This window comes from Canis lupus, chromosome X (genome assembly GCF_003254725.2).
Source record: "Canis lupus dingo isolate Sandy chromosome X, ASM325472v2, whole genome shotgun sequence".
Lineage (NCBI taxonomy): Eukaryota > Metazoa > Chordata > Mammalia > Carnivora > Canidae > Canis > Canis lupus.
The window spans coordinates 4,320,817-4,345,887 of NC_064281.1; the positions used below are offsets into that span (position 1 = coordinate 4,320,817).

At 46.4% G+C, this 25,071-nt stretch overlaps 1 protein-coding gene across 3 annotated transcripts in view; it reads left to right on the forward strand.

Annotated features, from left to right (window-relative positions):
- Window positions 1-25,071, forward strand: part of STS (steroid sulfatase) — a 152,433-nt gene that overhangs the window by 56,273 nt on the left and 71,089 nt on the right. For all 3 annotated transcript variants that reach the window (XM_025435990.3, XM_049107484.1, XM_035711891.2), the window contains exons 3-6: window positions 2,685-2,806; window positions 2,895-3,017; window positions 4,648-5,071; window positions 16,639-16,775. In XM_025435990.3, the coding sequence (XP_025291775.1) occupies window positions 2,685-2,806; window positions 2,895-3,017; window positions 4,648-5,071; window positions 16,639-16,775 (806 nt within the window). The remainder of the gene's footprint in view (window positions 1-2,684; window positions 2,807-2,894; window positions 3,018-4,647; window positions 5,072-16,638; window positions 16,776-25,071) is intronic.

Consider the following 25,071-nt stretch of genomic DNA (forward strand, 5'->3'; position numbering starts at 1 on the left):
TCCGCCTGGGACTTTACGTGGATACAGACCGACTGGCGTCAGGAAGGCGGGTGGGATTCGATCTCATTGAACAGGGTAAACCCAGAGGGACCACTAGAAAGATCCTCGGGGTGACCCTTTCCTACCGAGCCGACTGTGCTGCGTCTCCCGCATCCTCACTTGGCTCTGCCCGTGGCCGCAGCTCTCCTGTGTTTGGTACCAGCTGCATTGCAGTGGGCCCCGCTACTCGAGCCACCGTCAGCTTGGGTGACCACAGAACCTCTCAGGGGCCACGGGCGCTGGTGATGGCAGAAGCACAGTGGGAACCAGACTTAGGGACGGAGGAGGACCTTCTGTTTCTCAGCCCCCCTGCCTAACCCCACGTTCATGTCAGATGTCTCGTAAGGGCCCCGTGATTGAAGAAGGAGAGTAGGTCCTTGTGTAACAGCGTATTGGCATCAATGCTGCACTTTCTCTTGATAATCATGAGGAGACGATGACATATAGTGCTTCTCAGCTTCCTCTTAGCAACAATCGGTACAAACTGAATCACATGAGGTGGGGAAAGAGATCACTGGCTTTTAGTAGAAGTTTCTCATAAGACCTATGAATAGTAATAATTACATGAAGCAGGGGGAGGGATGGACACACCTTAAGGGCCAAGGGATGCTAATTGGCTTCCCTCTGGCACCTCGTCTCCTTCTCAACACAACAGTGCAGCTTGGAAGAGTGTTTCGTTGCTTTGTGTCAGAGCAAACAAAAATTAGGAATTAAGTGGTTCTTTTGGGGAGAACCCGGCATCCAGATGTGTGTCAGTTCCACCTCTGAGCCTTTGCATCACGTGCTGCTTGTCATTTGTGAAGTGTGTGCTTACCTACGACATGTGTTAGAGCTTTAAACACATGGACACGGATGAGATTTCAGTTGACCACGTGTGTTTTCTGCCCCATGTTTGGCCTCATTTTGTATAACGTGTAGATGTTACTTTCGGATACTTGTCATACCTATTGCTGGTAATTTAGTTTTTCTTACCAGAATCATAGTGTCTACTCATTTCTTAAATTTTGCTCATGATTTTTTTCACTTTATTTTTAGATTACTGTTATTTATTGTCATTTAAAGTCAACTGAGTAACTTACCGTGTATTATTAGCTTCAGAGATAGAGTTTAGTGATTCATCAATCGCACATAATACCCACTGCTCGTCACATCACATGCCCTCCCTAATGCCCATCACCCAGTTACCCCATCCCCCCACCCCCCTCCCCTCTAGCAGCCTTATTGGTTTTCTAGAGTTATGAGTCTCTTAAGGTTTGTCTCCTCGCTTTCATCTTATTTTATTTTTCCTTCCCTTCCTTTATGTTCATCTATTTTTCTCTTAAATCCCATAAGGGACTATTAATCAGCCATCAAAAAGAGCGGAATCTTGCCATCTGCAATGACGTGGATGGAACTAGATGGATGGCATTATGCTACGTGAAATAAGTCAGAGAAAGACAAACATCATATGATTTTTAATATTATATGTATTCCTGAACTTCACTGAGCTAACAGATAACCTTACCCAGTCAGGGGTTTTAATCAAAGAATTACAATCAAGCCTTAAGGTTCTATGTCTAACAGATCTCAAAAGGAAAGAAAAAATGTCTACAATCACAATATAGAATCTATGTCACAGCATATCCTACATCTGTCGTTTTCCATATTGGATTCCAGTTCTTTATGAATTACATATCTTTACATTATATTTTATTTTTTTAAGATTTTATTTACTTATTCATGAGACACACACTCACACATGGAGAATGGCAGAGACACAGGCAGAGGGAGAAGCAGGCTCCATGCAGGGAGCCTGACATGGGACTCAATACCAGGACTCCAGGATCATGCCCTGGGCTGAAGGCGGTGCCAAACGCTGAGCCAGCTGGGCTGCCCAACACATTATATTTTATAAGCTCATCTCCCCAAATAGATGTCTCAGTACACAGTCTAGGTATGAGGAAGTTTAAGTCAGATATGCAGATTCAGTCTTCTAAACCTTCTAAACCTTGCAATGGGAGGCAGAAACACAGTGGAAAGGTGGGTTGTAACGTGCATACGCTGAATTCATGGATGGGGGAGCAGGTTGAGCAATGCGATGAAATGACCTTCACCTTCAAGCTCTGCATCACCAAGGGCTCTCTGTGTGGGCACAGGAGCATGAGACTGTGGGCCACGAGAATAAGATGCACGCTCCTGTCTCTGTACATCCATGTAAGAGGGCAGTTGGCCGTGTTGTCCCTTTGTAGTGAGGAAGCTTCTGTGATGGGATCTGTGTCCTACACACAGGCCAGGCCCCCTCACAGGACAAGGATGGCCCTAGGAGGCTCACGAGAATCCTGTCTCTGCTAGGACCTGAAGAATAGAAGGTAGCCAGGCCGGTAGAGAGGCAGGGGCTGCATTCCCAGTGGAGGATGTGGAATGAAAGCTCAGCATGGCCCAGAACTGAACGAGGTTCATTTCTGAATGCCTAGCAAGTGTAGAATGACTCCTTGACAGGATCGGCCAGTCCATTCCCAGAGCAGAGGTACCGGGATGGCTTGTCCTGCATCACCCACACTTCTGGAAGTTTCCCTAGATTGCTGAGAAGTGATGCACTGTAAAAAGCCACAGTGGAAGCTGCATGTTTCAAGGTCATCATGAATGACATGAGTCTTCCGTTCTAGAACTCCTAATATTGACCGGTTGGCTGCAGAAGGAGTGAAGCTCACACAGCACCTGGCAGCGTCGCCCCTGTGCACACCAAGTAGGGCAGCCTTCATGACAGGCCGGTACCCCATCCGATCAGGTAACCCCCAGGCTCCATAGCCATGGCTCTTGTCCTCCTAGGGGCATCCCTGACCTCCTCTTTCAATGTTTCATTTCTCCTGTTTCAGGAATGGCCTCTCAGTCCTTCATAGGAGTGTTTATCTTCTCGGCCTCTTCTGGAGGACTTCCAACCAGTGAGATTACCTTTGCCAAGCTTCTCAAGAATCAAGGCTATTCAACAGCTCTGATAGGTAAGGGCAGGTGAGGAGTGGGAGTCGAGGGCCTGGGCAGGGTGAGTGGGGGAGGGCATGATAACTGGCTTTTTAAGGATGGCATCACTGATACAGTTTGCACAATTTCACATAATGAAGAAATGATTTCAATTGTAAATTAAAACACAATTCACCTATCTGGGCTATTTGAGTGTGTGTGTGTGTGTGTGTGTGTCTGTGTCTGGACAGGTAAATAGATGAGATAGATAGATGATAATGACAGATGGATGGACTGATGGATGTATGAATAAATGGAAAGGTAGATAACATAGCTGATGGAGCCAGGTATGGATAGGTAAATAGATGAAATGGGTGATGCATGGATGATGGATGGATGGATGGATGGATGGATGGATGGATGGATGGATTGTTAATGGTGGGATGCACAGATGGTGGATGGATGGATAACAGACGGATAATGGGTGGATGGATGGATGATTGGATGGACAGGTAGATGGTGAATGGATAATGGGTGGGAGGGTGGATGATGGTTGGATGAATAGATGGTGGATGGATGGATGATAATGGATGGATAGTAGGTAGATGGATGGATGGATAATGGGTGGATGGATGTATGAATGGATCATGGTTACATGCATGAGGAATGGATGAATAATGAGTGGTTGACTGGATGAATAATGAGTGGATGGATGATGGGTGGATGATGGATGCATGGATGATGGCTGCATGGATGGATGATGGGTAGATGGATGGATGGTGGATGGATGAATGGATGATGGGTAGTTGGATGAATGGATAATGGATGAATGGATAGATGAGATAAGTGAGACACATGATAGCTAATAGATTGATAAATAGATAATTATGCACAGCCATACAGGGTACAAAACTACATATACACATTATGCTATTGAACACTTTATCTTTTACATTAATAGTGAAATTGTGTCAGAGTTTGTCTCAGTTGACATTCCCATTGATTTTTGTTCAATTGATAGGAAAAATCCATTCTCCATTTTTACTTGGTAAGCATAGGTCTATGCAGGTCATCAGATGAATCATAAAATCTCTCACAGAAGCAAAATGACCATTCTCTTTCCTCCCACCTCTTGTCATAAAACCATCATCATGTTTTTCTTTTGTGAGCACTCACTAATTTAGTGGCATAATGTACATTTTATAAGAAATGTTCATAGATGTTTAAAATAATTGCTGAGCTATAAGCGTGATTTCATCATGCTTGCTTCAGGGGTAGTTTTTCGAGAAAGGATCCATTTTCACTTTTAATAGTTAAGGGACAAAAACCAAGTTGATCCTACGACTTAAGGAAATGTCCTTAAAAAATTCTTGTGTTTTTCTGTGTATTTTTGTCACCTACCTATTAAATATGTCAGGTGGTTGTCTTTTGTTTTGTTTTATTTTGCTGTTTTCGGTGCTCAAGCAGTTGTTGTTTTCTGGTAGAGTGAGTAGTTAATGCCCTGTTGTTTGTGGAAAAGGCAGTGAGACACTGTGGGGTTCTCCAGAGTAGGAGGAGTTTGGCTAACAAATGTGCAGAGCGATCCCGCTTTTCAGTGTGTGGGAATCAGAGGCTGACATCCAGGTCACAGTGTTCATTGCATATCAACGTATCACCCATCTGTCTTCTCAGGCAAGTGGCACCTTGGGACCAACTGTCACAACAAGACAGACTTTTGCCACCACCCCTTGAGCCATGGCTTTGACTATTTCCACGGGATCCCCGTGACCAACCTGAGGGATTGCAAGCCCGGAGAAGGCAGCGTCTTCACCAGGGGCATCAGGGTGCTGGTCTTCATCCCCCTTCAGATCATTGCCATCACGCTCCTCACCCTGGCGGTGCTCAAGTGCCTGGGGCTGCTCCACGTGCCCCCTGTGGTCTTCTTCTGCCTTCTGTGTCTCGCCGCCATGATCCTCGGCCTTCTGCTGTGCTTCCTGCATTACTTCCGACCCCTGAACTGCTTCCTGATGCGGAACCATGAGATCACTCAGCAGCCCCTGTCCTATGACAGCCTCACGCAGAGGCTGACGGCGGACGCGGCCCAGTTCATACGACGGTGGGTATCGCCTCTTATCCTGATGCTGCCTGTTGCAGCGTGTGCTTGGTTATTGCCATGGAGGTTGGAGAAACAAGGTGGTCCTTCTAGCCACGTTTCCCCTTCCCTACTGAGGAGGTTCCTCCAGCCAGGCTCTCGGGAGGAGGAGGCGGGTGGACAGTGGAATGACACGTGAAGGGAGGTGCAACCCAGTAGGCTCTCATCAGGTGGCTCTGCCAGTGTCCCTCACGTCCTCTGCTTCTGAAGTCCTGCCAAAAAATGTCTCCCAGGTGACAAAAGGGGCCTTAGGTATCACCATGGTCATTATTCTTCGTGTGTGTGTTGTTTGTAGACTAGAGCACATGTGTCGTCCTTGCAACAGAAAAGCCACAGGGAAGTCCAAGATATTCTATGCAAATTTCTGAGCAGAACAACTGTGTGAGGAACCTGGGTGAAGCGCATTATTTTGTGCAGGTCTGTTAGGATGCCTTGAGTGCATAGTGTTGAGGGTTGCCGTCAGCAAAGGGAATGACCCATCCATGGACTGGTTGATGGCGGGTCTGAGTAGAGACTATATTCCTTTTTTAAAATTTCTTTTTATTAGAGTTCAATTTGCCAACATATAGCGTAAAACCCAGTGCTCATCCCATCAAGTGCCCCCCTCAGTGCCCGTCACCCAGTCACCCCCACCCACCTCCCCTTCCACTACCCCTTGTTCATTTCCCAGAGTTAGGAGAGAGACTATTTTCCAAACACCTGCTATCAAAACCAGACAAAACCATTTTGTTCCATTCGGAACTTTAGAGAAAAGTGGAAATGTCATGTGAAAACCAGACATCTGGTCTGTGCGGTCACTTGCCATGAGCATGCTGAGAACATGTGTTGTTTAGGCACCAAAGACTGGAGAAACCAGTTGGTCCCAGCTAAAATGGCGGGAGGAAAGATGTAATGCGGTTCTTGACAGAAGGAGGAAGATTTTAAGCTGGTGGTCATGCTCCTGAGCATCTGTTGTCATTACTTGCATGTGGATGTACCGTTGAGTTAGTGATGCCTACGTAAGCTTAACGGTTGGCCCACACAGCTGAGTAGCGACTGCTCAGGCTTTGGTGTGCAGAACCTTAGTGTGCTCTGAAAACCGAAGATCACCAGTCTTCTCCTCTTACTGTGGAGTGCTGAGGCCAAGCTGCACATCTCCATTGAACCAGCTCCTGAGAGAGTATAGCCCAGATGTTGCCTAGCACACCCCAAGAATACTGGAGCATAGATGGGGTTTGCCAGAAAAATCCACAACCATTGTTAGATCCATACATATTTTCAGAAGGGGATGCTGACTTGGGATCTGGTGCAACAGTTTTAGAACTTTATAAGGTATACATTTTACATCACTGCCCAGTAAGATATATGTATTTTGTTTTTTAGTAGACTTTCTTTCTTTCGTTGAGAGAGAGCGCATGAGCACATGAGCACAGGGGAGGACCAGAGGAAGAGGAACAAGAAGATTCCCCACTGAGCCGAGAGCCAGACTTGGGGCTCAATCCCAGAACCCTGGGATCATAACCTGAGCTGAAGGCAGACACATAACCGACTGAGCCACCCAGGCGCCCCAGATACACATAGATTATTAATAGAAACAAGGTTCCTGAAGTGATCTCTCTCCCTCTCTCTTTTTTTTTTTTTTTTAGCAGAGCGATCACTTCTGACACTTTCCATCTTATTGTGTTGTGTTTTATTTTTAAAAAGCTCTCTGGCTGTGACACTAAATTAATGTCATACCTCAACAATGAGGCACAGTCTGCATGGTTGACAAAGCTCTTACCTCGCGGGTTAACCTCGCTGCGTTCATAAGCAGGGGGACAGCCGTTCCGAGATAGGATGGCGCCCCACTGGATTGCAGACCTGGCCATTGAAGCTCAAAACCCAGCAGTGTGCTGGTTTGCCAAATTTGCTGTAACAGCTGAACACTCACCTATCGGTCTGCATCGACCAGCAATCTCTCAGAAACATATGGGAGGAGATTAATAATACAGTGCCCCCTGCAAAATCACAGGGTTCGGGAATCATACTCGGCTTCCAGATGATTCACTTCTCTCCCACATGTGCTATTTTGACAGGAATGATTGAATCTATAGAGAGTATGAATATTCAGATGATTACAAGGCATCTTAAATGGGCTCCTCGGCACGTGACTTTGGGAGACGACCAAAAGCAATTTGATCGTAAAGGCACTGAAGCCTGTGCAGTTGATCTTGATGATATGCAGGTTTCTGCAATTTTGGGGCAGAATGAGAGATTTAAGATGCTCTAGCAACTCCACAGTTGAGGGTTGGGGTTATTGGGTTTGTACAAGAGGGTTCATGCTTCACGACAGATGGGTCCAGTGGAAAGGCCTGTTGGCCGCGTTGGCGCAGTGCATGCATGGTCAGCGTTAGTGCAAACACGGCGTTTGTATACCATGATGCTATTCACAGAAAGCTTCCCCCATACATCACCTGAAGACACAGAGATGGAAGGTGTCTGGGTAAAACTAGACTTGGCTACAGTTGTCCTCGTGTGTGATGTGTGATGTCTGATTCACCATGTGTGATGGCCGAGCGTCTTGAGAATCACCTCACTAGGTAACCAAAGAAACATAACAGTATTTGTTTTTTCTTTTCTTTTTTTTACATAGCAGTATTTGTAAAGAAAAAAATATTATATATATATATATATTTCAAGGATCTGAATATCCTTGAATATTCATATATATATAAAATATTCTATATATACATATACAAGGATCTGAAGACACACTTATATGTGTTATCTGTGTTATCTCACTGGCCAGCACATCCTGAAGAACGTAGGCAGGCCTTTACCACCTTGGTGTGAGAAATGGATTCAGACTTAGGAGGAGCAGAAGGAAATTATCCAAAGCAATGATGGTGTTTGTGAAATTCATCCAAACGCATGTGACTTGAGAACTTCACAATGGAAGCCAGTGCCTACTTTTGATGTATTGACCTAAAAGACCGTGTGGGGAGGTGCATACTTCCCATGCAATGAATACGTCAAAAGAAGTGAAGAAAGTGATTTAAAACTCTCATTTCTAAAATTTATTCTCTATCTCTGAGATAGAGAATATCTCGTAACGATGTAGACTAAAGATGTCTGAAACGATGTAGACTTGTGTCTGAAACGATGTAGACTAAAGATGCTCACTTGAGGTGTAGAGCTGTGGATGGCAGGGGCGTGAGGCGGAGATGGCTGTGTTGGTTTATGGTGCTCTCACATGAGGTCCCCTTGGCCAGATTTGCTACCAACGTGCCCCCAGATTAAAGCACACACTTCTGTGTTGAGGAGAGTGATAGTTTGGAATACACAACCGTACTCTCCATGGTGCCCCATCCTAATTTACTGTGAGGGATGAATTCCTCTTGGGGAGATGCTTCTATTGGGAAGCTAGATAATCAGGCTCACCACACACCATATGTTGTAAGCTCTATAGTAATGCAGGAGGCAGGTCATCCTTAATGCAATCTAATTAGCAGGAAGTCCCTGTTGCTCTTACAGGCAGGAATGAACTGTAGATTTCTTAGACATTCGCAAGCCCCTTTTCGTGCCCTGAGCAAAGGATCGTGCAGTCGTCCGGCTCATTCCCTTGGCCGTTGGTCTCTTCAGGGCCCTATAAATCAGTCGGGTTGAGTGCACAGTGCAAATGGTGGTGCAGCATGGGTTGTGTTCAGGTGTAAGCCACCCTTGCTGAGCAGTTGTCTGTGACCTGCCAGGCACTGGGGATACACGCGTCACCCCGGGCACATTTCACACATGTCCCGTCTTTCACGCTACAAAACTTCCACCTGAGATGGGAAGAAGAGATGTCCTCTCGTGGAGGAGCTTGACGCTGGGCGCTTTGGAGTGGATAGTGAAAGCGCTCCGGGCCATGGTAGACACCGGCTCAGCCCCTGCAGCAGGGAATCTGAGAGATGTCAACCGAAGAGTCCGTCTCACGCCCTGGAAGTAGAAGGCATCCTGGTGGGTTTTAAAGGAGCTCTGATGTCCCCGCAGTCATCACCATGGTGATGGAGACGCATTTGCGTGTTCTGAAAAGGCTTCGGAGGCTGCACAGTGACAGGTGAATTCAGTGAGTTAATTTTATGCACAAAGTAGTTTTGTTTGGTTAAGTCAAGGCTACATTTAAGAAGGTTACTGGCAGTGGGTAGAAGGAGACCCGCGTTTCTCATCGTCCTCCACACAGTGAGGTGAACCTTGGTCACTCTGCAGCGGGAGGGGCCAGATACGTCGGCCCCTTTGCCCCCCAGATACATTGAAAGCAGCGCTCCGTTGCTAGGAAAGACACGTATGCTGAAGGAAAGGGCCGTTTTTCTCTGCGAACATACAGATGTTCAGGCTGAAGAGGATGTTTTCGAGAAGGACGATGGCTTTATACACACCCACGTGACTTGTACAGTTGATGAGCTCCAGGGCCCGGATTCATCAATTCAAATGACATTGACCGCGAGCGTTGTGTGTCCAGGCCCCCGTGTTGAACACATACTGAACCAACTCGGGACGTATTGAATCTGGGTGGAACACGTTCAGTGTCGGCGTGTGCGTGTTTTAAGAGGCCGTCGTTAGAAGTGAAATACCAGTGGTTTCCAGTTATGTTTAGTGGGGGGACCTCTGTTGTATCCTCGGCATGGGGTCTACTGGAGAACGAATCCAAAATTTGGAAAAGATAAGAGTTTCGTTTTCAATCTGTTGATTTCCCCGAGTGATAAGATCCCATTTTTGATCCTTTAACAAACCCCAATTCCTGACCAGTCCACAAAGGGAAGCGACCGTGCCGTCGGGATGATGGGAAGTATGTGTGACCGGGCAGGTCGCATTGCCTTACGGGAGGGTCGTGGGGGAAGAGCTTCCCCCGCCATCTCCTGTGGTCTGTAGTCCTACAGGAGGTAGAGGCTTCCTCCTGCAAACATTGTCGGCGTCCTCACAATGCCCTGAAACTGGGACGGCTGATAAATGTATCATCAGAAGACCTAACCTTTTGTCCCGTTCTCCTGCCATCGATATCTGGCACGGTCGAAACCCTGAAATGCATTTACAGGGTACCTTCGACCCAGCCTTTGACATTTCCAGCCAGACCGGGGCGTAAGTGGCCATAATGAATGGCTGTGATTTGGCACAGAGCATCTTCTTTTTTTTATTTTTTTTTAATTAATTAATTTTTTTTTTTTCACAGAGCATCTTCTGAAGAAAGGGATCGTGGGGTGACTTTATTAGCCTAAGTAAGAGATTAAGCCAGAAAGGAATAGCGGTGATACTGATCCTTGATTCGTGGTGAGAAAAGTGCATCAGATTAGCGAGAAAGGGCAACACGCAGGGAGACACACGCACATATGTGTTCACCAGTGGAAAGGTTGAGTCATTAAAGAATTGTCTTCTCGGTAAGGGTGGATGCCCCTTGATTGGTGTCTGTCATTGCATAGGCCACTGAGAGACAGCTTTCGGGACGGAGGGGATCTTTGGCTCTTTGGATGAGCCTCCTCTCCAGGCCGAGCATGCCGCAAGCTTCTCACCCATCCAGAGAAAGCAGGAGGGCCTATTTCTGAGGTGGAACTATCTGGGGGAAAGTTCTTTTTTTTTTTCTCTCTTTTTAATGGGAAACTTCCCAATGTTTTAGATACTAGCTTGTTTTTTTGTTTTTTTCCATTTTCAGCACTGAGAACCACTGTGGAATAAATGAATTGCTATATTCTCTGCAGCACTGAGTGGACCCCAATTTTACTCAGTTCCCAGGGCCATCCGTTGATGTCCCCATGTCCTTCATGGACTTCTCTCCTCGTTCCCAGGCTGAGCGTGAACGTGGGGAACAGACGATCGATCTGTCTTATGTGGCCTGTCTGAATCAGAACAGCTATCCCCTAGCAGGGCGGACGTACCCCGAGGGGGTGAATATACTCTCCTGTCCTCCTTTTTTCCCTTGGAGGCTCCATCTAAGGAGGCGCTCTCCTTCCTTCTAGTGGCTGCAAAGAAATGTGATTGGTTTCACAAAGGGAAAATCCATCTCCTTCCTCCGAATCTCATTTCCTATTACAACCGTTCCAATTGTTTCTTAGTTCATATTATCTAAAGTACAGGGAAATTATCTTTTCAGGTGGTTGTTTTGTAGGTTTTGTAGGTTTTTCTTGCACTGTCTGGGTTAGGATAATGAAGGATGCATTCCAGGGAATTTACAACCTGTATCAGATCAGCAAAGCGTCTTTCCTGTATCTGTTGTCTGCTGGGGCGTGGGGGGTGACCTTAGGTACTTGCACTCAGGTCACCGCGGGTCTTGGGGAGGAGCATCGCCGGTGGCGATGGATGGCTTGAGAGTCCAGCATCCATATGTTGGCAAATTGAACTCCAATAAGAAAAATTAAAAAAAAAAAAAAAAGTAACGCCTTCACCATCCCCTTGGATACATTTTAGTCCACCTTTATAAGAAATCAGCCTTTTGATTCTTGGATTGAAATGATCGCCGGCTGCTGGGAAGGTGCGGAGCCCCCTTCTGTATCTTTTGCAAATAGAGCAAAGGCGTGTAGCCGCCGAAAATTCTTTCTTTCCACCCAGCGAGCAACACACTGGCAGTAAACTTTCAAAAGTTTTACTTTATTTACTGGAGTGGCCCCGCGAATGACACAGGACTGAGGCCCACGAAGGCGATGGAGTGCCCTGGAGTTGTCAGGGTCGTGGGGAAGGGAGATGCAGACGTCCCCTGTGGGCCTGCCGTGGCCCCTCCGTCCGGAAGGGACTGCACAGCGAGGGTTCCCTCCCGGCCCGGGGGCCGTGTCGCCGGGCTTGGCCAGGCGGGCCCGGCTGCCATGTGCGCGGCGCGGCCGCTGTCAGTAGGCACAGTCTCGGGTGTCCCCTCCTCGGAGCGACAGCGCCTTGGGCCCGGCTCCCTAGTTGGCCTGCGGCCCAGTGGGTCACCTGCTTGTCCGTTCCGGGCGCACATTTCAAAACGCCCCCACCTTGACATCGTGCCGGTGATGCGGACAGCCGGCTCTCCGTCATGTTTGATGTATTTATTATTCTTTCTGAAGCCGATGGGCACACGCCACGGGTCTGTCCTCAGCACGTTGTGCCAGCCACATCCCGTATCGGCAGCTCTGATCACGTACGTGCTCGGGGGCCGGCTTTGTAAGCTGCCTCGGCTCTATTATTTTTTTTAAAGATTTTATTTATTTATTTCACAAAGAGAGCTTGAGCACAAGCAGACAGACAGGCAGACGAGAAGAGCAGCAGATTTTCCACTGAGCGTGGAGCCCGTTGTGGGACTCGATCCCAGGACCTTGGGATCATGCCCTGAGCTAAGGCAGACAGTTAGCCGACCGAGCCACCCGGGCGCCGCGCGGGTTTGCATTCTCATGCTAGTTCCACTTGTGGGCACAGGTGGCAGGGACCCCTGGGAGCTTTTTGCTTGTTTGCTGCTTGGGTTTTTGTGATTTTTGTTGTTGTCATTTATTAATTTAGTCAGTTGGTTAGCTAAGTTGTGAAATAGTAACTGTTGCGTCATTTTATACTCTCGTAAAAAGGAAAAGAGATAGATTGCAACCCCAAACCCTAGAACTCCAAAGCACGATGCGGATGATTAACAGTAACGGGCTCAATTTGATCTTGAGGCAGGAGGGCCCTGGGACCTCAGAGTCCGAGGTTTTATGCTTCCTTTGGTTTCCAAAGTCCAGAGGAACATGAGTGTAAAGTGTGATAAGCAGCAGATCTGAGGGGTGATCCCACCCCACCCCATGTGGGCTGGATGGCCCCAAGCTCTCTGCAACCTGAGGAAATTTTTAAAACGCATTTGGCAAAGTGTGTATTCGTTTCTTTATCAGAGGTGAACTGGTTAGCGAGCATTGTGATACCCAGTTCTAAATTTGAGATGTTTTTGGTTACCATGAGGACTCAAGGTGCTAAATAAATATACACAAGCCTCATTGATTTCATTAAATACCAGTGTTTCTTGAGCGCTCTTTTGGGTGGCAGAGATGATGAACAAGAAGGGACCGTCCCGTCGAAACCATCAGAGATTTCTGAGTTAGAGTTTACATATTGTGTACGTATATGCCTGTAGCAGTAGGTGTATATTTGTACGTGTGTATATACACCTGTACTAATAACATATAGGTGTGTATGTGTGCTGATACAGCTATACTGCTGTGAATGTGTGGGTTTATGTGTGTGTGGCTATATACACCCATACTCATGATACACGTGTAGTTGTATACATGTACGTACACATACTAATAATGTACATAGGTACATAGGTGCATGTGTGTACAGCTGTACTGATATGTGTGTAGGTGCATAATGCATCTGCATATTAATATATATAGATACATATGTGCATATATGCACAGCTATACAAAGCATATATACATTCATAGGTGTGCTTGCGTGTGTGTATATATGTATCTATACACCGATATCACTAATACATGTATTAGTGTGTGTGCACATACATATACAGGTGTATATCTATGTATTTATATATATGTACCTATATTAAAATCATATACGGGTGGGATCCCTGGGTGGCGCAGCGGTTTGGCGCCTGCCTTTGGCCCAGGGCGCGATCCTGGAGACCCAGGATCAAATCCCACGTCGGGCTCCCGGTGCATGGAGCCTGCTTCTCCCTCTGCCTATGTCTCTGCCTCTCTCTCTCTCTCTCTCTCTGTGACTATCATAAATAAATAAAAATTTAAAAAAAAATCATATACGGGTATGTGTGTCTGTGTGTGTGTATACACACAGCCCTATAGTGATAGACGCAGGTGTGCAGTATATGTGGGTGTGTATGTGTGTGTATACTACTAATAATATACATATAGGTGTATGTGTGTACATATATAGATATACATACTATTAACATACATAAGTATATATGTATATATTTGAACGTGTATATCTATATCAAAACTTGTATATGTATATATGTGCGTATATATTTATATACAGAGCCCTATGCTAATATGTATGTAGGTGCATAGTATATATATGTGTGTGTGTGTATAGGTGTATGTGTGTACAGGTATATATATATACATACACAGTAATAACATGTAGGTATATATGTACATATTTGTATGTATACCTATGTTAATAACGTACATAGGTAAATGTGTATGTATATATCTGTATGTATACATATAGATATATATATACACACAGCCCTAACTAATAATATATTTGTAGGTGCATAGTATATATATATATGTGTGTGTGTGTGTGTGTGTGTGTATACATACAGAGTCCATATACATACAGAGTAATAACATGTAGGTATACATGTACTTATTTGTATGTACACCTATGTTAATAACTACGTAGGTAAATGTGTATGTATTTGTCTGTATGTATATACATATAGATCTATATATACACAGCCCTACACTAATAATGTATACATAGGTGCATAATATGTGTGTATAATATATGTATGTCCATGTATGTGTAATATATGTATAAACATGTGTCTACATGTACATATACACGCTTATACTAATAACACATACGGGTGTCTATGTATGTATTTGTAGAGATATATACCTTTATCAAAAACATATGGGTGTGTGTGTATATGTATATATACTAATGATCTTTGTATGTACATGTATATATACACACATACTAATACATATATAGGTGTATATGTTTATCTGTGTAATCCTATATTAATATATATCAGTAAATGTGTATGTATATGTGCTATATATATATAAAAAAAAGAAATGCACTACGTTATCTTGAAGTTAAAATTAGTGTTTTTGCCACCTATTTGGCAGTCTTCAAAGCATTGCAAATCATTGAGGGTCATTGCTTATGTAGTCCAGGTGACTGCTACACTTTTGATTTCCAGGAGGAACATATTATTTGAATACTTGGAACAAAAAGTGTAGCGTGCACTTCTGTCCAAAGTGAAATAAAAAATGTAATGCAATGTTATAAAAAAATATGTACACACACGTATATGTATATATATATATGTTATAATATATACACAGGTGCATAGTGTATATATATGTGTTTAGGTATATGTGTGTACAGGTATAATATGCATATATATCTATCTATACAGCTATATACTAATATATACACAGGTGCACAGTATATATGTGTGTGTCTATAGCTATACTAATAATATACATATAGGCATATGTGTGAACATGCATATATACACATGTATACTAATAACATGCATAGGTGTGTGTGTATATGTACAGCTATATGACTAATGTGTACAGGTGTATGTCTGTAAATATGTACGCACAGCCCTCTACTAATAATATGCATGTAGGTACATAGTATACACGTGTGTGAGTCTATCTAGGTATATACATAAATATTGGTATATAGAGATGCATGTAATCCATATGTAGATATACACATATATCACGTAGGTGTCTATAACGGTACCTAGTCTAGAGCACCTTTTGCACCAACCATGTTGCACTGATGCACCCCTGCAGTGCCCGGGGGTCCTGGGTGGACCCATGGAAGCTCAGAGTGCTCTTGTAGGATTTCATCCACGAACACAGGTGTCCTGAGCTTACACTACTTGCCAGTCACCATGCTGGTGCCGGCGGCACAGGGCTGTCCGTGACACGCCCCAGCTCGTCGTATGGTGGGACGAGGAAGCACATGAGGGCTTCTTGGGGAGTGCACTGGACGCTCTAGTAGAAACTGCATTTGGCCACGAATCTGTTCCTTGATTCACTCCATTTGTGACTGCACAGCCTTCAAAAGGGCATTTATTCACTAGTCCCTTTTAGCCGGAAGGGAATTTCTGTGACTTTCCTGGACAAGGGTAAAATCTAAACTGGTTACATAAAACCAAAATGCATCAAGCAAGTGCATTCCTCCGAGATCAGAGGGCTGTCAAGAGCAGGTGCTGGGATGCCTTGACCCCTCTCAGCAGAGCTGGGCATAGCTCCCCGTCCCCCTTTGCACCCTCCCCAGGCTCATGAGCGCTGTCACAAGGGCCACATGTTGGCAGCCACTCACAGGTCTCCAGCAGCCCTGTGTTCCCACCAGGTCCAATGCCAGAGGTCCTGACCCATTCTGAATTGACACCTGCTTTTGAAGTGACCCAAGACTGTCGATTTGGGCCAGTTTCCAAGGCTGGTCCATGTAGCTTCCCAGACTTCAGGGCTGACCCTTGAGCGTTTGTCGCAGACACTTGTTTAGCAGCGGGAGGCGGGCAACACGCAGATCGGAGAGCCCAGCTGGCCTTAGACGGGCACGTGGTGTGGCCGTGAGCCGTGGGCAGGCCCGCAGATGCTGTCACCAGGAGGCAGCCCCAGGGGGTGGGCCTGGCCCGGGGGACACAGTCCCCAAGGGCCCTGAGCTCGTAGCAGTCACTGGGTGGAGAGGGCGCAGCGGGCCTGGCACACGGCCTCTCGTGCACAGCCGGGCTGGGGCTGCACCGGGCAGGCCGCACTTGCACCTGCGAAGCCGTCGGGGGTGCCGGGCCCTTCCAGGCCACGTCGGGGGGTGCTTTGCGGCCTCTTGGGCGGCCCACGTGCCCGCGAGGCCCGGCGCTGACTTGCCCTGGGCCCTTCCTCCCACAGAAACGCCGGGACGCCCTTCCTGCTGCTGCTGTCCTACCTGCACGTGCACACGGCCCTGTTCTCGTCCCCGGACTTCGCGGGCCACAGCCAGCACGGCGCCTACGGGGACGCTGCCGAGGAGCTGGACTGGAGCGTGGGTACGTGCGCGCCGCCCCACCGCGTCCCCTGCCCTGGCACAGCGCACGGGCCTCGGGGCTCCCAAGGCTGGGACAGCAGGCCAGGGAGCCTGCGGACGCTGAGCAGCACCCTGAGTCCCGCGGGCACCCCGAGGCGCCCTTCCCGCCTCCCCTGCACTCGGGCAGGTGGCCCTCGGGCTGCGGGCACCCGGACGCCACTAGGGCCTCGGCACCCCTTCTCCTTCCTCCTGAGCACAGGACTCTCGTCCTGAAAAGCCTGCCGCCTTCTTCACGGGTGCTGGGAGGACGCCTTATTTAAAAAAAAAAAAAAAAAAAAAATTTAAAAAGGGAAGTGTGCCCTCCACCTCGTGAGATCACCACCACCTCGCTGCCTTTGCTTTCTCGGCAGAGCCGGGCGGGGTCTACGCCGTCGCAGGCAGGGGAAGCTGGGGGCCCTGAACTCCGCACTCAGTGCCCGGCCTTTCCGGTGACGCCGTCTCTGGTGCGGACGTCGCACAATCCCCGTGGTCACAACGGGACACAGTTGTCCAAATGCCACCAGTCAGCAGGCTGCTTAGGATTCCCACGTGTTTGTTTTCTTTCCCCCGTTTTTCCCTCCTTCTCTCATTGTTCCTCCTTCTCGTTGTGCACGGAACGGACAGCTCTGGACTCTTCCATGTAGATGTTTTCGAACTCCCTGCACATTGCCGAGGACTACAGCTTTGTGTTTCTTGGTGGTTTGTTTTTTGTTTTTTTGGGTTTTTTTGATCGGTTTGTTTTCAGCAGCACATTGAACGTGATGTCGGTTGCCTCCTGTGCCGATCACGAGAACAAGTCTTGGTTTGTCTTGTTTTGTTAAATCTCGGAAGGAGCACGGTCTTGAGAAACAAGAGGACCGGACCCTTCTAGCTGTCCATCTACAGTCTCTGGGAATTTGAGGGATGTCTTAACTTTCTAGGGTTCAGCTGTCTCCTCTTTACACGAGGAAACCAGAGCACGTCCTCAGTTGCTTCTCTGAGGGTCTGTGATCGTATAAAGTAACAGAGAGTCCGTAGGATGTGTGCTGAGACCCCGAAGCGGAACGAACACTGCCCTTTGTGAGATTTTCGAGACAAATCCATTGTCCTAGGGCTTTTCCACACGGCGGGACAAGCGTCACTTTTTTCATTGCTGCTTCTTTAAATGTTGCAGGTGAATCAGCTTGCACTTTGCACACGTTAGCCGTGTGAATCAGACTATTTCATCTCTTTGACGGCCGTTACGTGGCGAGGAATGGGTTTCTTACGCGACTCTAAGCCGTGTGTGGGCTAGCAGGTGAGCTCATGCTGCTTACCATCAAGTGGACTGATTTTTATCTCATTATAAGGCCACATCTGCATCCCCGGACTCATTAGGAAGTGTGACTTTCAGTGTTTCCCTAGTACTGGTGCCGTCTAGGAGGAAACAGAGAGTGTTTCGGTTTCTGAGATCTGCATGAGAACCTGACGTCACATTTGTAGATGATCCTGTTCTTTTCTTTTTGCCAAAGAGTGAAATCGTCCCGCTACGGCGTGAGTTGATTACTCGGGATGTCTTTGCCGTTTTACCAATCCAGTCCACACGAGTGTTTCGAGGAGCATTCCATCGTCCCAAGAAAAAAGCCTTTCCTTTTGATGCTGACGGGGCTGCAGCACTCTGAATAATTATGGAGTAAAATAAAATGGGAATATTTGCCTAAAGATGATGCATCCTGCATGAGAGCTCTATGAGAGAAGACCAGAAAGCTGCAGAGGGTGCACATCTGTCATCCAGAGCATTTTCTTCCAACATTTTTGGGTGCAGCCTAGCTGCATGGAGCCTCACCTTCTCCACTGCAGGGTTCTTTATACCTGGAAAGGCACATACACAACGAAAGCACCTTTATTACTTAATTACGCTCCATGGCGACTTGCACGCCGCCTCACCATGTTTATTGCCTTATTGTTAGCTGTGTGATGGTGCCGTGCTGCATGGTTATAGTCAGCGATGCACGTGAGCTCACAGATGCACTGCGAGGACCACAGAAGGGGCCCTGCCGAGATACCCGGTGGCTGGCTCACAGCCTGACCCTAGAATCCCTCTAAGTAACCCCAGGGGTGGCTGGCCTTCTGTAATCATCTCAGCTACGGCCTCCTCTGGGCGTGCTCTACACCCAGCCCTGGACTTGGCCCACGTGCCCTCCTTTGTGCCGTGGGCCGTCTGTGCACCACGAGGTAGGGTCATCATCCCCATTCTGCAGGTAAGGCAGGTGAGGGTTGGTGGAGACGAATACAGCTGCGTCAGCTGTATTAATTACAGAATTAATATGACAGATGAGCAGGAACCAGAATCCAGCAGAGCATGAAGTCCCTTGCACCTGGTTCCACTGCCTTCCCTGTAATGAGAAAGGCCGCCTCATAAGCACAGTAAATCACAGGGAAAGGGCGCATTCCTTCATTACTCACATTTATTGAATGCTGTGTGCCTAATTTTTTTTCCTTTTTTTTTTTCAAAAAAGATTTTATTTATTTATTCATGAGACTCAGAGAGAGGCAGAGACACAGGCAGAGGGAGAAGCAGGTTCCATGCAGGGAGCCCGACATGGGACTCGATCCCGGGTCTCCAGGATCACGCCCTGGGTGAAAGGCGGTGCTAAACCACTCAGCCACCTGGGCTGCCCATTTTTTTTCTTTCTTAGAGGGAGAGTGTAATAATGATAAGTCCCTTGACATAAGGGAAGTTAAAAGCCACTGAGGGATTTAACATTCCTCCAGGAGATCTTAAGATAACACAGAGTGGAAACTGATGAACGAGTTTCCCAACAAAGTTGTGGAGAAATTGCTTGAGAGTTTGGAGAGCAGAAGGGTAGGTGTATGGGGCCAGACCATCATCTCATTTCAGCAGGATACCCCCACAGTCGAATCCTGTGGGTCGTCAGGGCACCGTCGCAAAGCACAGTTTTTAATCCCAAGTAATTCTGAAGCTGCAGAGCTTTGGGGAGGGACAAATGGGCAAAATCACAGTGTGTTCACATGTGCGTCGAGTATTTGGGGCTGTGCCATTGTAGCTGTTTCTCTTCCCCCAGAAATGGAGTGATATTTACTGGAGAGCTGTGAAGGGGAACGGGGCCTAGGGAGCCAGTAGAGGGACAGAGGTGGTTCCCGCCACTGGTTTCTTACCTGTGGCTTGTACCGTTCCAGATGACACCTCCAGTCTGTCGGGTGGGATTTGCATGCACTCAGCATTTATTTAGAGCCCTGTGCTATTAATAGAGGTACAGGACGGAATCATAAATCAGCACTGAGGGGATCCCTGGGTGGCGCAGCGGTTTAGCGCCTGCCTTTGACCCAGGGCGCGATCCTGGAGACCCGGGATCGAATCCCACGTCAGGCTCCCGGTGCATGGAGCCTGCTTCTCTCTCTGCCTGTGTCTCTGCCTCTCTCTCTCTGTGTCTATCATGAATAAATAAATAAAATCTTTAAAAAAAATAAAAAAATAAAAAAAAAAAATAAATCAGCACTGGCTCAAGATTCAACTAGCAAATTCTATATCCTACAAAGAGAAATGCACATTGAGAGCAATGAGGTGAACGCTAATATAATCCTCTGCCTTCCGGTCAAACCTTTCAATTAAAAAAAAAAAAAAATCCGTGCCACTTCAAGGGTTGGTATCCCGTGGCTTAGATGGGACTTTTTTTTTTCTTTTAAACAAAAAACGTGAGCCTTTTTCTTTAGTAGAAGAATTACCAACCATCCTGGTGGCATGGAGAAGTCTTCAGGAGTCACCTAGTTGCTCGGTCTCTGTGATGTGGTTCCCCTAGTGGCTGTGCCTGATACAGTGATCCTCAGTTTCCCCCTGCCTTGGCCTCTGTGGGGCTGAACACTGCCACCTTCTGTGGGTGCAGGGATGGAACACACAGACAATTGGAAGGACAAATATCAGACAGGTTCATACAAGACAAGGTGGGGGTATGGTACAGAGTGAATTCCTCTCTTCCATGCCTGATGTGTAGTTAAGCACGTGGCATGCACTATCGATGGCCACGCATCAAACCCATCGTCAGGAATGGAGGATACATTGCAAGATCTCATTTAGTGGATCAGGAAAGGGACAAGAACCTGAAGTCACGCAGTGAGGGCCCTTGGATGTCAGTCAACACCCCCTCAAACCTATGAAAGGATCCTAACCAGGGTTTGGCTTATTGGGCATGAGTCTCATGGATTATCCATTTAAAAACGGACTCTTTCTCAGAGACTTGTGAGACTCTGAAATGCAGTGTGTAATGGATAACCCCTCACGTAGTAGGTCCGTTTGGCCGGGCCATAGTGCTCTGGTGGGGTTCACGTAGAAGACATTTGCTTCTAGGATGCTGCAGACCAGGAGCAGAGCAGGGGCTCAATAAGTCATATTTAGAGGCGAGATGATAGGGGTGAGGTGCGGAGAGTTGCAAGGCCCTATCCGAGGTGCTGAAACTGCTAGGGGAGGTGGATAATTGTCCACCTGTGGGATCTTACCTGCGGGTCACACTGCTTTGTGAGGATTTTGAAAGCGGTTGAGTAACTCATGACTCTAGGTTTTCTTGGATTGAAATCTGAGGTAAAAGTTCAGAAATGGGGACACCGGGTGGCTCAGTGGTTGGGCGCCTGCTTTCGGCTCAGGTCATGATTCCAGGATCCGGGATCGAGTCCCGCATCGGGCTCCCGGTGAGGAGCCTGCTTCTCCCTCTGCCTATATCTCTGCCTTTCTCTCTCACTCTGTGTCTCTCATGAATAAATAAATAAAACTTTATGAAAAAAGTTCAGAAGTGAGGTTCCATGCTTCTACTTCTCATCCACTGGCATCACAGGGTCTAAAAAATAAGTAATGGCAATTTTCTCTTTGTGATTCTTTTGTTGTCTAAGGAATGTAATCTGGGCCATAAGGCTGTGTATTTCCTCTGGGATTCAATACATCAGTTTTCTATCTTGAATTTTTAAATGCTCCTTTTCTTGATAAATGGGGCCTCCTCTAAAGCGTGAAAATAACATGTTCGCTTCTGATGCATACTGAAAATGGAATGGCCAGATAGAATGTTCGAGGGAAGGGCAAAATAGAAACAGTCCCCAAAAGGAAAGCAAAAGAACCCCTGGACTGAGAAGAGGAGAAGTGGGGGTATCAGAATTCAGGGGTAAAGAGCACTTCAAAACACAATCAGTTCCAGATAGGAAGACATGAAAAGACACAAGTCGATTTATAAACTTTAGGGTTGTAGGAGATTGCTGACCTAGCAATATTTGAGGAGCTTTGGGGTCAGTGAGGCTGGATATTACTTCGAGAAGCATGGAGGGACGTGGGCAGAGGGATGACTTATTGGACTGTGTCTGAGCTCTGTTCTGCTTGGAGGGAGACCAGGAGTCAGGTGTTGGCTCAGGATGTGGAATTGGGTGATTTTCAGTCCTATGCAGAGGCAGGGAGATGGATCATTGAATTGATTGATGATTGAAATTTTGTCCGGGAGTATCACAAAAGACAACTCGACATTGGAGTTTGGGGCATTAGGGAATGACCGCAGTATCTGACCACGGCAGGGTGGGGGCTGGTAGCTTGGGAGGTGATGGGTTGCAGGTCCAAACAAGATGGCAGGGAAGGTATTGGAAGCCTGGGAGGAGGTGAAAGCGTTTACATGGCAAAGGTAGCACCATGACGGGTGTGCGTACAAATGTGGAGTGCTTTTAGGTGTTTGGATAAAGGACAAGAAGTCAAGCCTCTTGTGTCAAGCACATCAAGGGACTGGAAAGCCACAGCACTCAGCCGGCTCCTTCATCGTGAGTGCACACACGTGAAAGACCCCAAGCTCCATTCCCCTATGGCTGGGATAGCTGATTAGCTTCATTCAATTTCAGAGTGGACGTTTATGGCTGGGCAGCACATGGGATGAGTGATGGTGTAGTTCATAGGGAGCGATCATGGACCACACATTCATTAACTGGGCCTCCAGTTTTATCAAACACCCAATGGAGACTTGAGAATTATTTCAAGAGTTGGTCACCAGCCAAAGTTCCAGGTTTTTAGTAGGTTTCAGGGAATAAGGGAGGTGGTCTTTGCACACTAAAGCATGCTGGCTTCCAGCTCTGCACAGCAGAGCCCCATCTGTCAGCTCCATGGCATGAAGGCAGGACTAAGAGGGAAATGCTAGTAATAGATGACTCATTGTCCCCTTGTAGTTGTGGTGCACATCACAGGGAACTGTGCTCAGGACAGTTCTACTCTGAGGCAGTGGGAAGCGGAACATGGAAGCATTTTATCATAAAACTCTTAAACTTCTCAAGTAGAACAAGTATATCCTCCAGTCTTGTGCAGCCAAGATCGAATGTGTTGTGAATTTTTAAATGTGTTTTTAATTTGCATTGTGTTTAAAAGTGTGCTCTGTGGAGCTGAAATACAAACAAATGCAGCTAGGACTCACTGACTCCAGAATAGACAGAATGATGGAGAAGAACAGGAAGCCCAGAAAGAGACTCTCATGTCAATATAAAGGTGGCCTTTCAAGGCAGACAACTAAGAATAGATGATACGTTAATTGCATTAGGATGATTAAACTTTTGGAGACATTATAATTACCTTACTGGTCCCTGGCACTGTGGAAAGTGTTTTGCATGCACTTAAAAGAGATAGTGATGGTGGTTGTAATGATGATGATGATGATGGTCATGGTAGTGATGGTGACAGTGATGATGGGAGGTGATGGTGATGATGATGATGATGATGATGATAATGAGGATGATAGTGATGGTGATAGTGATGAAGGTGTTGATGATTTTGAAGAGGAGGATGGTGATGGTGATAAGGTGATGATTTTGAAGAAGATGAGGGAGATGAAACATTACTTGTTTCACAGAAGTAATGATGATAATGTTAATAATGACGGTGATGACAGTGACGATCATGATGAAGGTGATAATTTTGACTAAGATGAGGCTGATGGTGGTGATGATAATGATGGTGATGGTGATGATGACAGTGATGATGGTGGTGATGGTGGTGATGGCGATCATGATGAAGAACAGGCTGAGGGTGATGATGATGATGATTGAGGTGATGGTGATGATGAGGTTGGTGATGATGAGGTTGGTGATGATGGTGATGATTTTGCTGATGTTGCTGCTGGTGATGATGATGGGGTTGGTGATGATGGTGATGGTGGCGATGGTGATGGTAATAATGCTGATGGTGATGATGATGGGGTTGGTGATGAACATGACGATGCTGGTGATGATGGCGATGGTGATGGTGGTGAAGGTGATGGTGATAATGCTGATGGTGATGATGATGGGGTTGGTGATGATGGTTGTGGTGAAGAAAATGATGATGAATGAAAATGATGAAGATGATAATGATGAAAATAATGAAGATGAAGAGAAGAGAAAAGAAGTGATGGTAATACAGACAAGGAAGGCAGTTTCTTGAGGAGCTGTAGTTTAGGAAACTAGAGTGACTTACCCAAGCTCACTGAGGTGGCATATGACGCCTAGAATGTTAATCTTGTTCTGTGCTATGCTGCTATTCCCCATTCCTCTAAATGAATTCCGCACGCAGATTGAATTTGGAAAATTGACCCACAAAATAATACAAGAACGTATAATTGGACCTTATTTATCCAGTATATCCTTGAGCAAGCTCTTTCTAAGAAGCGAAGAAATAAGTAAGGAGAAGATTGTTAGATGTATATAAAATCTAAAATCTCCAGTTGTCAAAAAAGATAACTCAAAGTACCAGTGACAAACCACTTTAAAAGCACATGCACGGTTCACATAAAATAAAGAGAAAATCCCTTAGCTTAGAAGAAATTTATACAAAGAAATTGATTAAAAGAGAAATACTGGAAGAGGGACTTAGTTGTGCCAGTGTACTGTGTTGGTTCACTACGCAGTTGGTTGCATTGAGCATTATGATTTCTAAAATAATAATAATAATAACAGTAGTGATAATTTCTCTCCCCAGAAATCTTGCGTAACATGATGAGTGACACACGAAACCTGTTAAAATGATAGATGCCACATTATATTGATTGCTAAAAAGGGCAGAGATTTCTCTTGACCTTTTTTTTTTTTTTAATTCAACAATAACAACGATCTGTTGCCCTTTATCCGGCAGGGTCAGCACATTTCCTTAAGCCCCTACTCGCAGGATGACCTGATGAAGAGCTAAGTCTTCCCGGTCTCTTCCAAGTCGCTGCCACCAGCCGTACCTACCACCCGGTTAACTTACAAAGTATATTTTAAATATTCATCCAGCACTTGCTATTTCTGAATCCCAAGGCATCTATGACACAATTATTAAA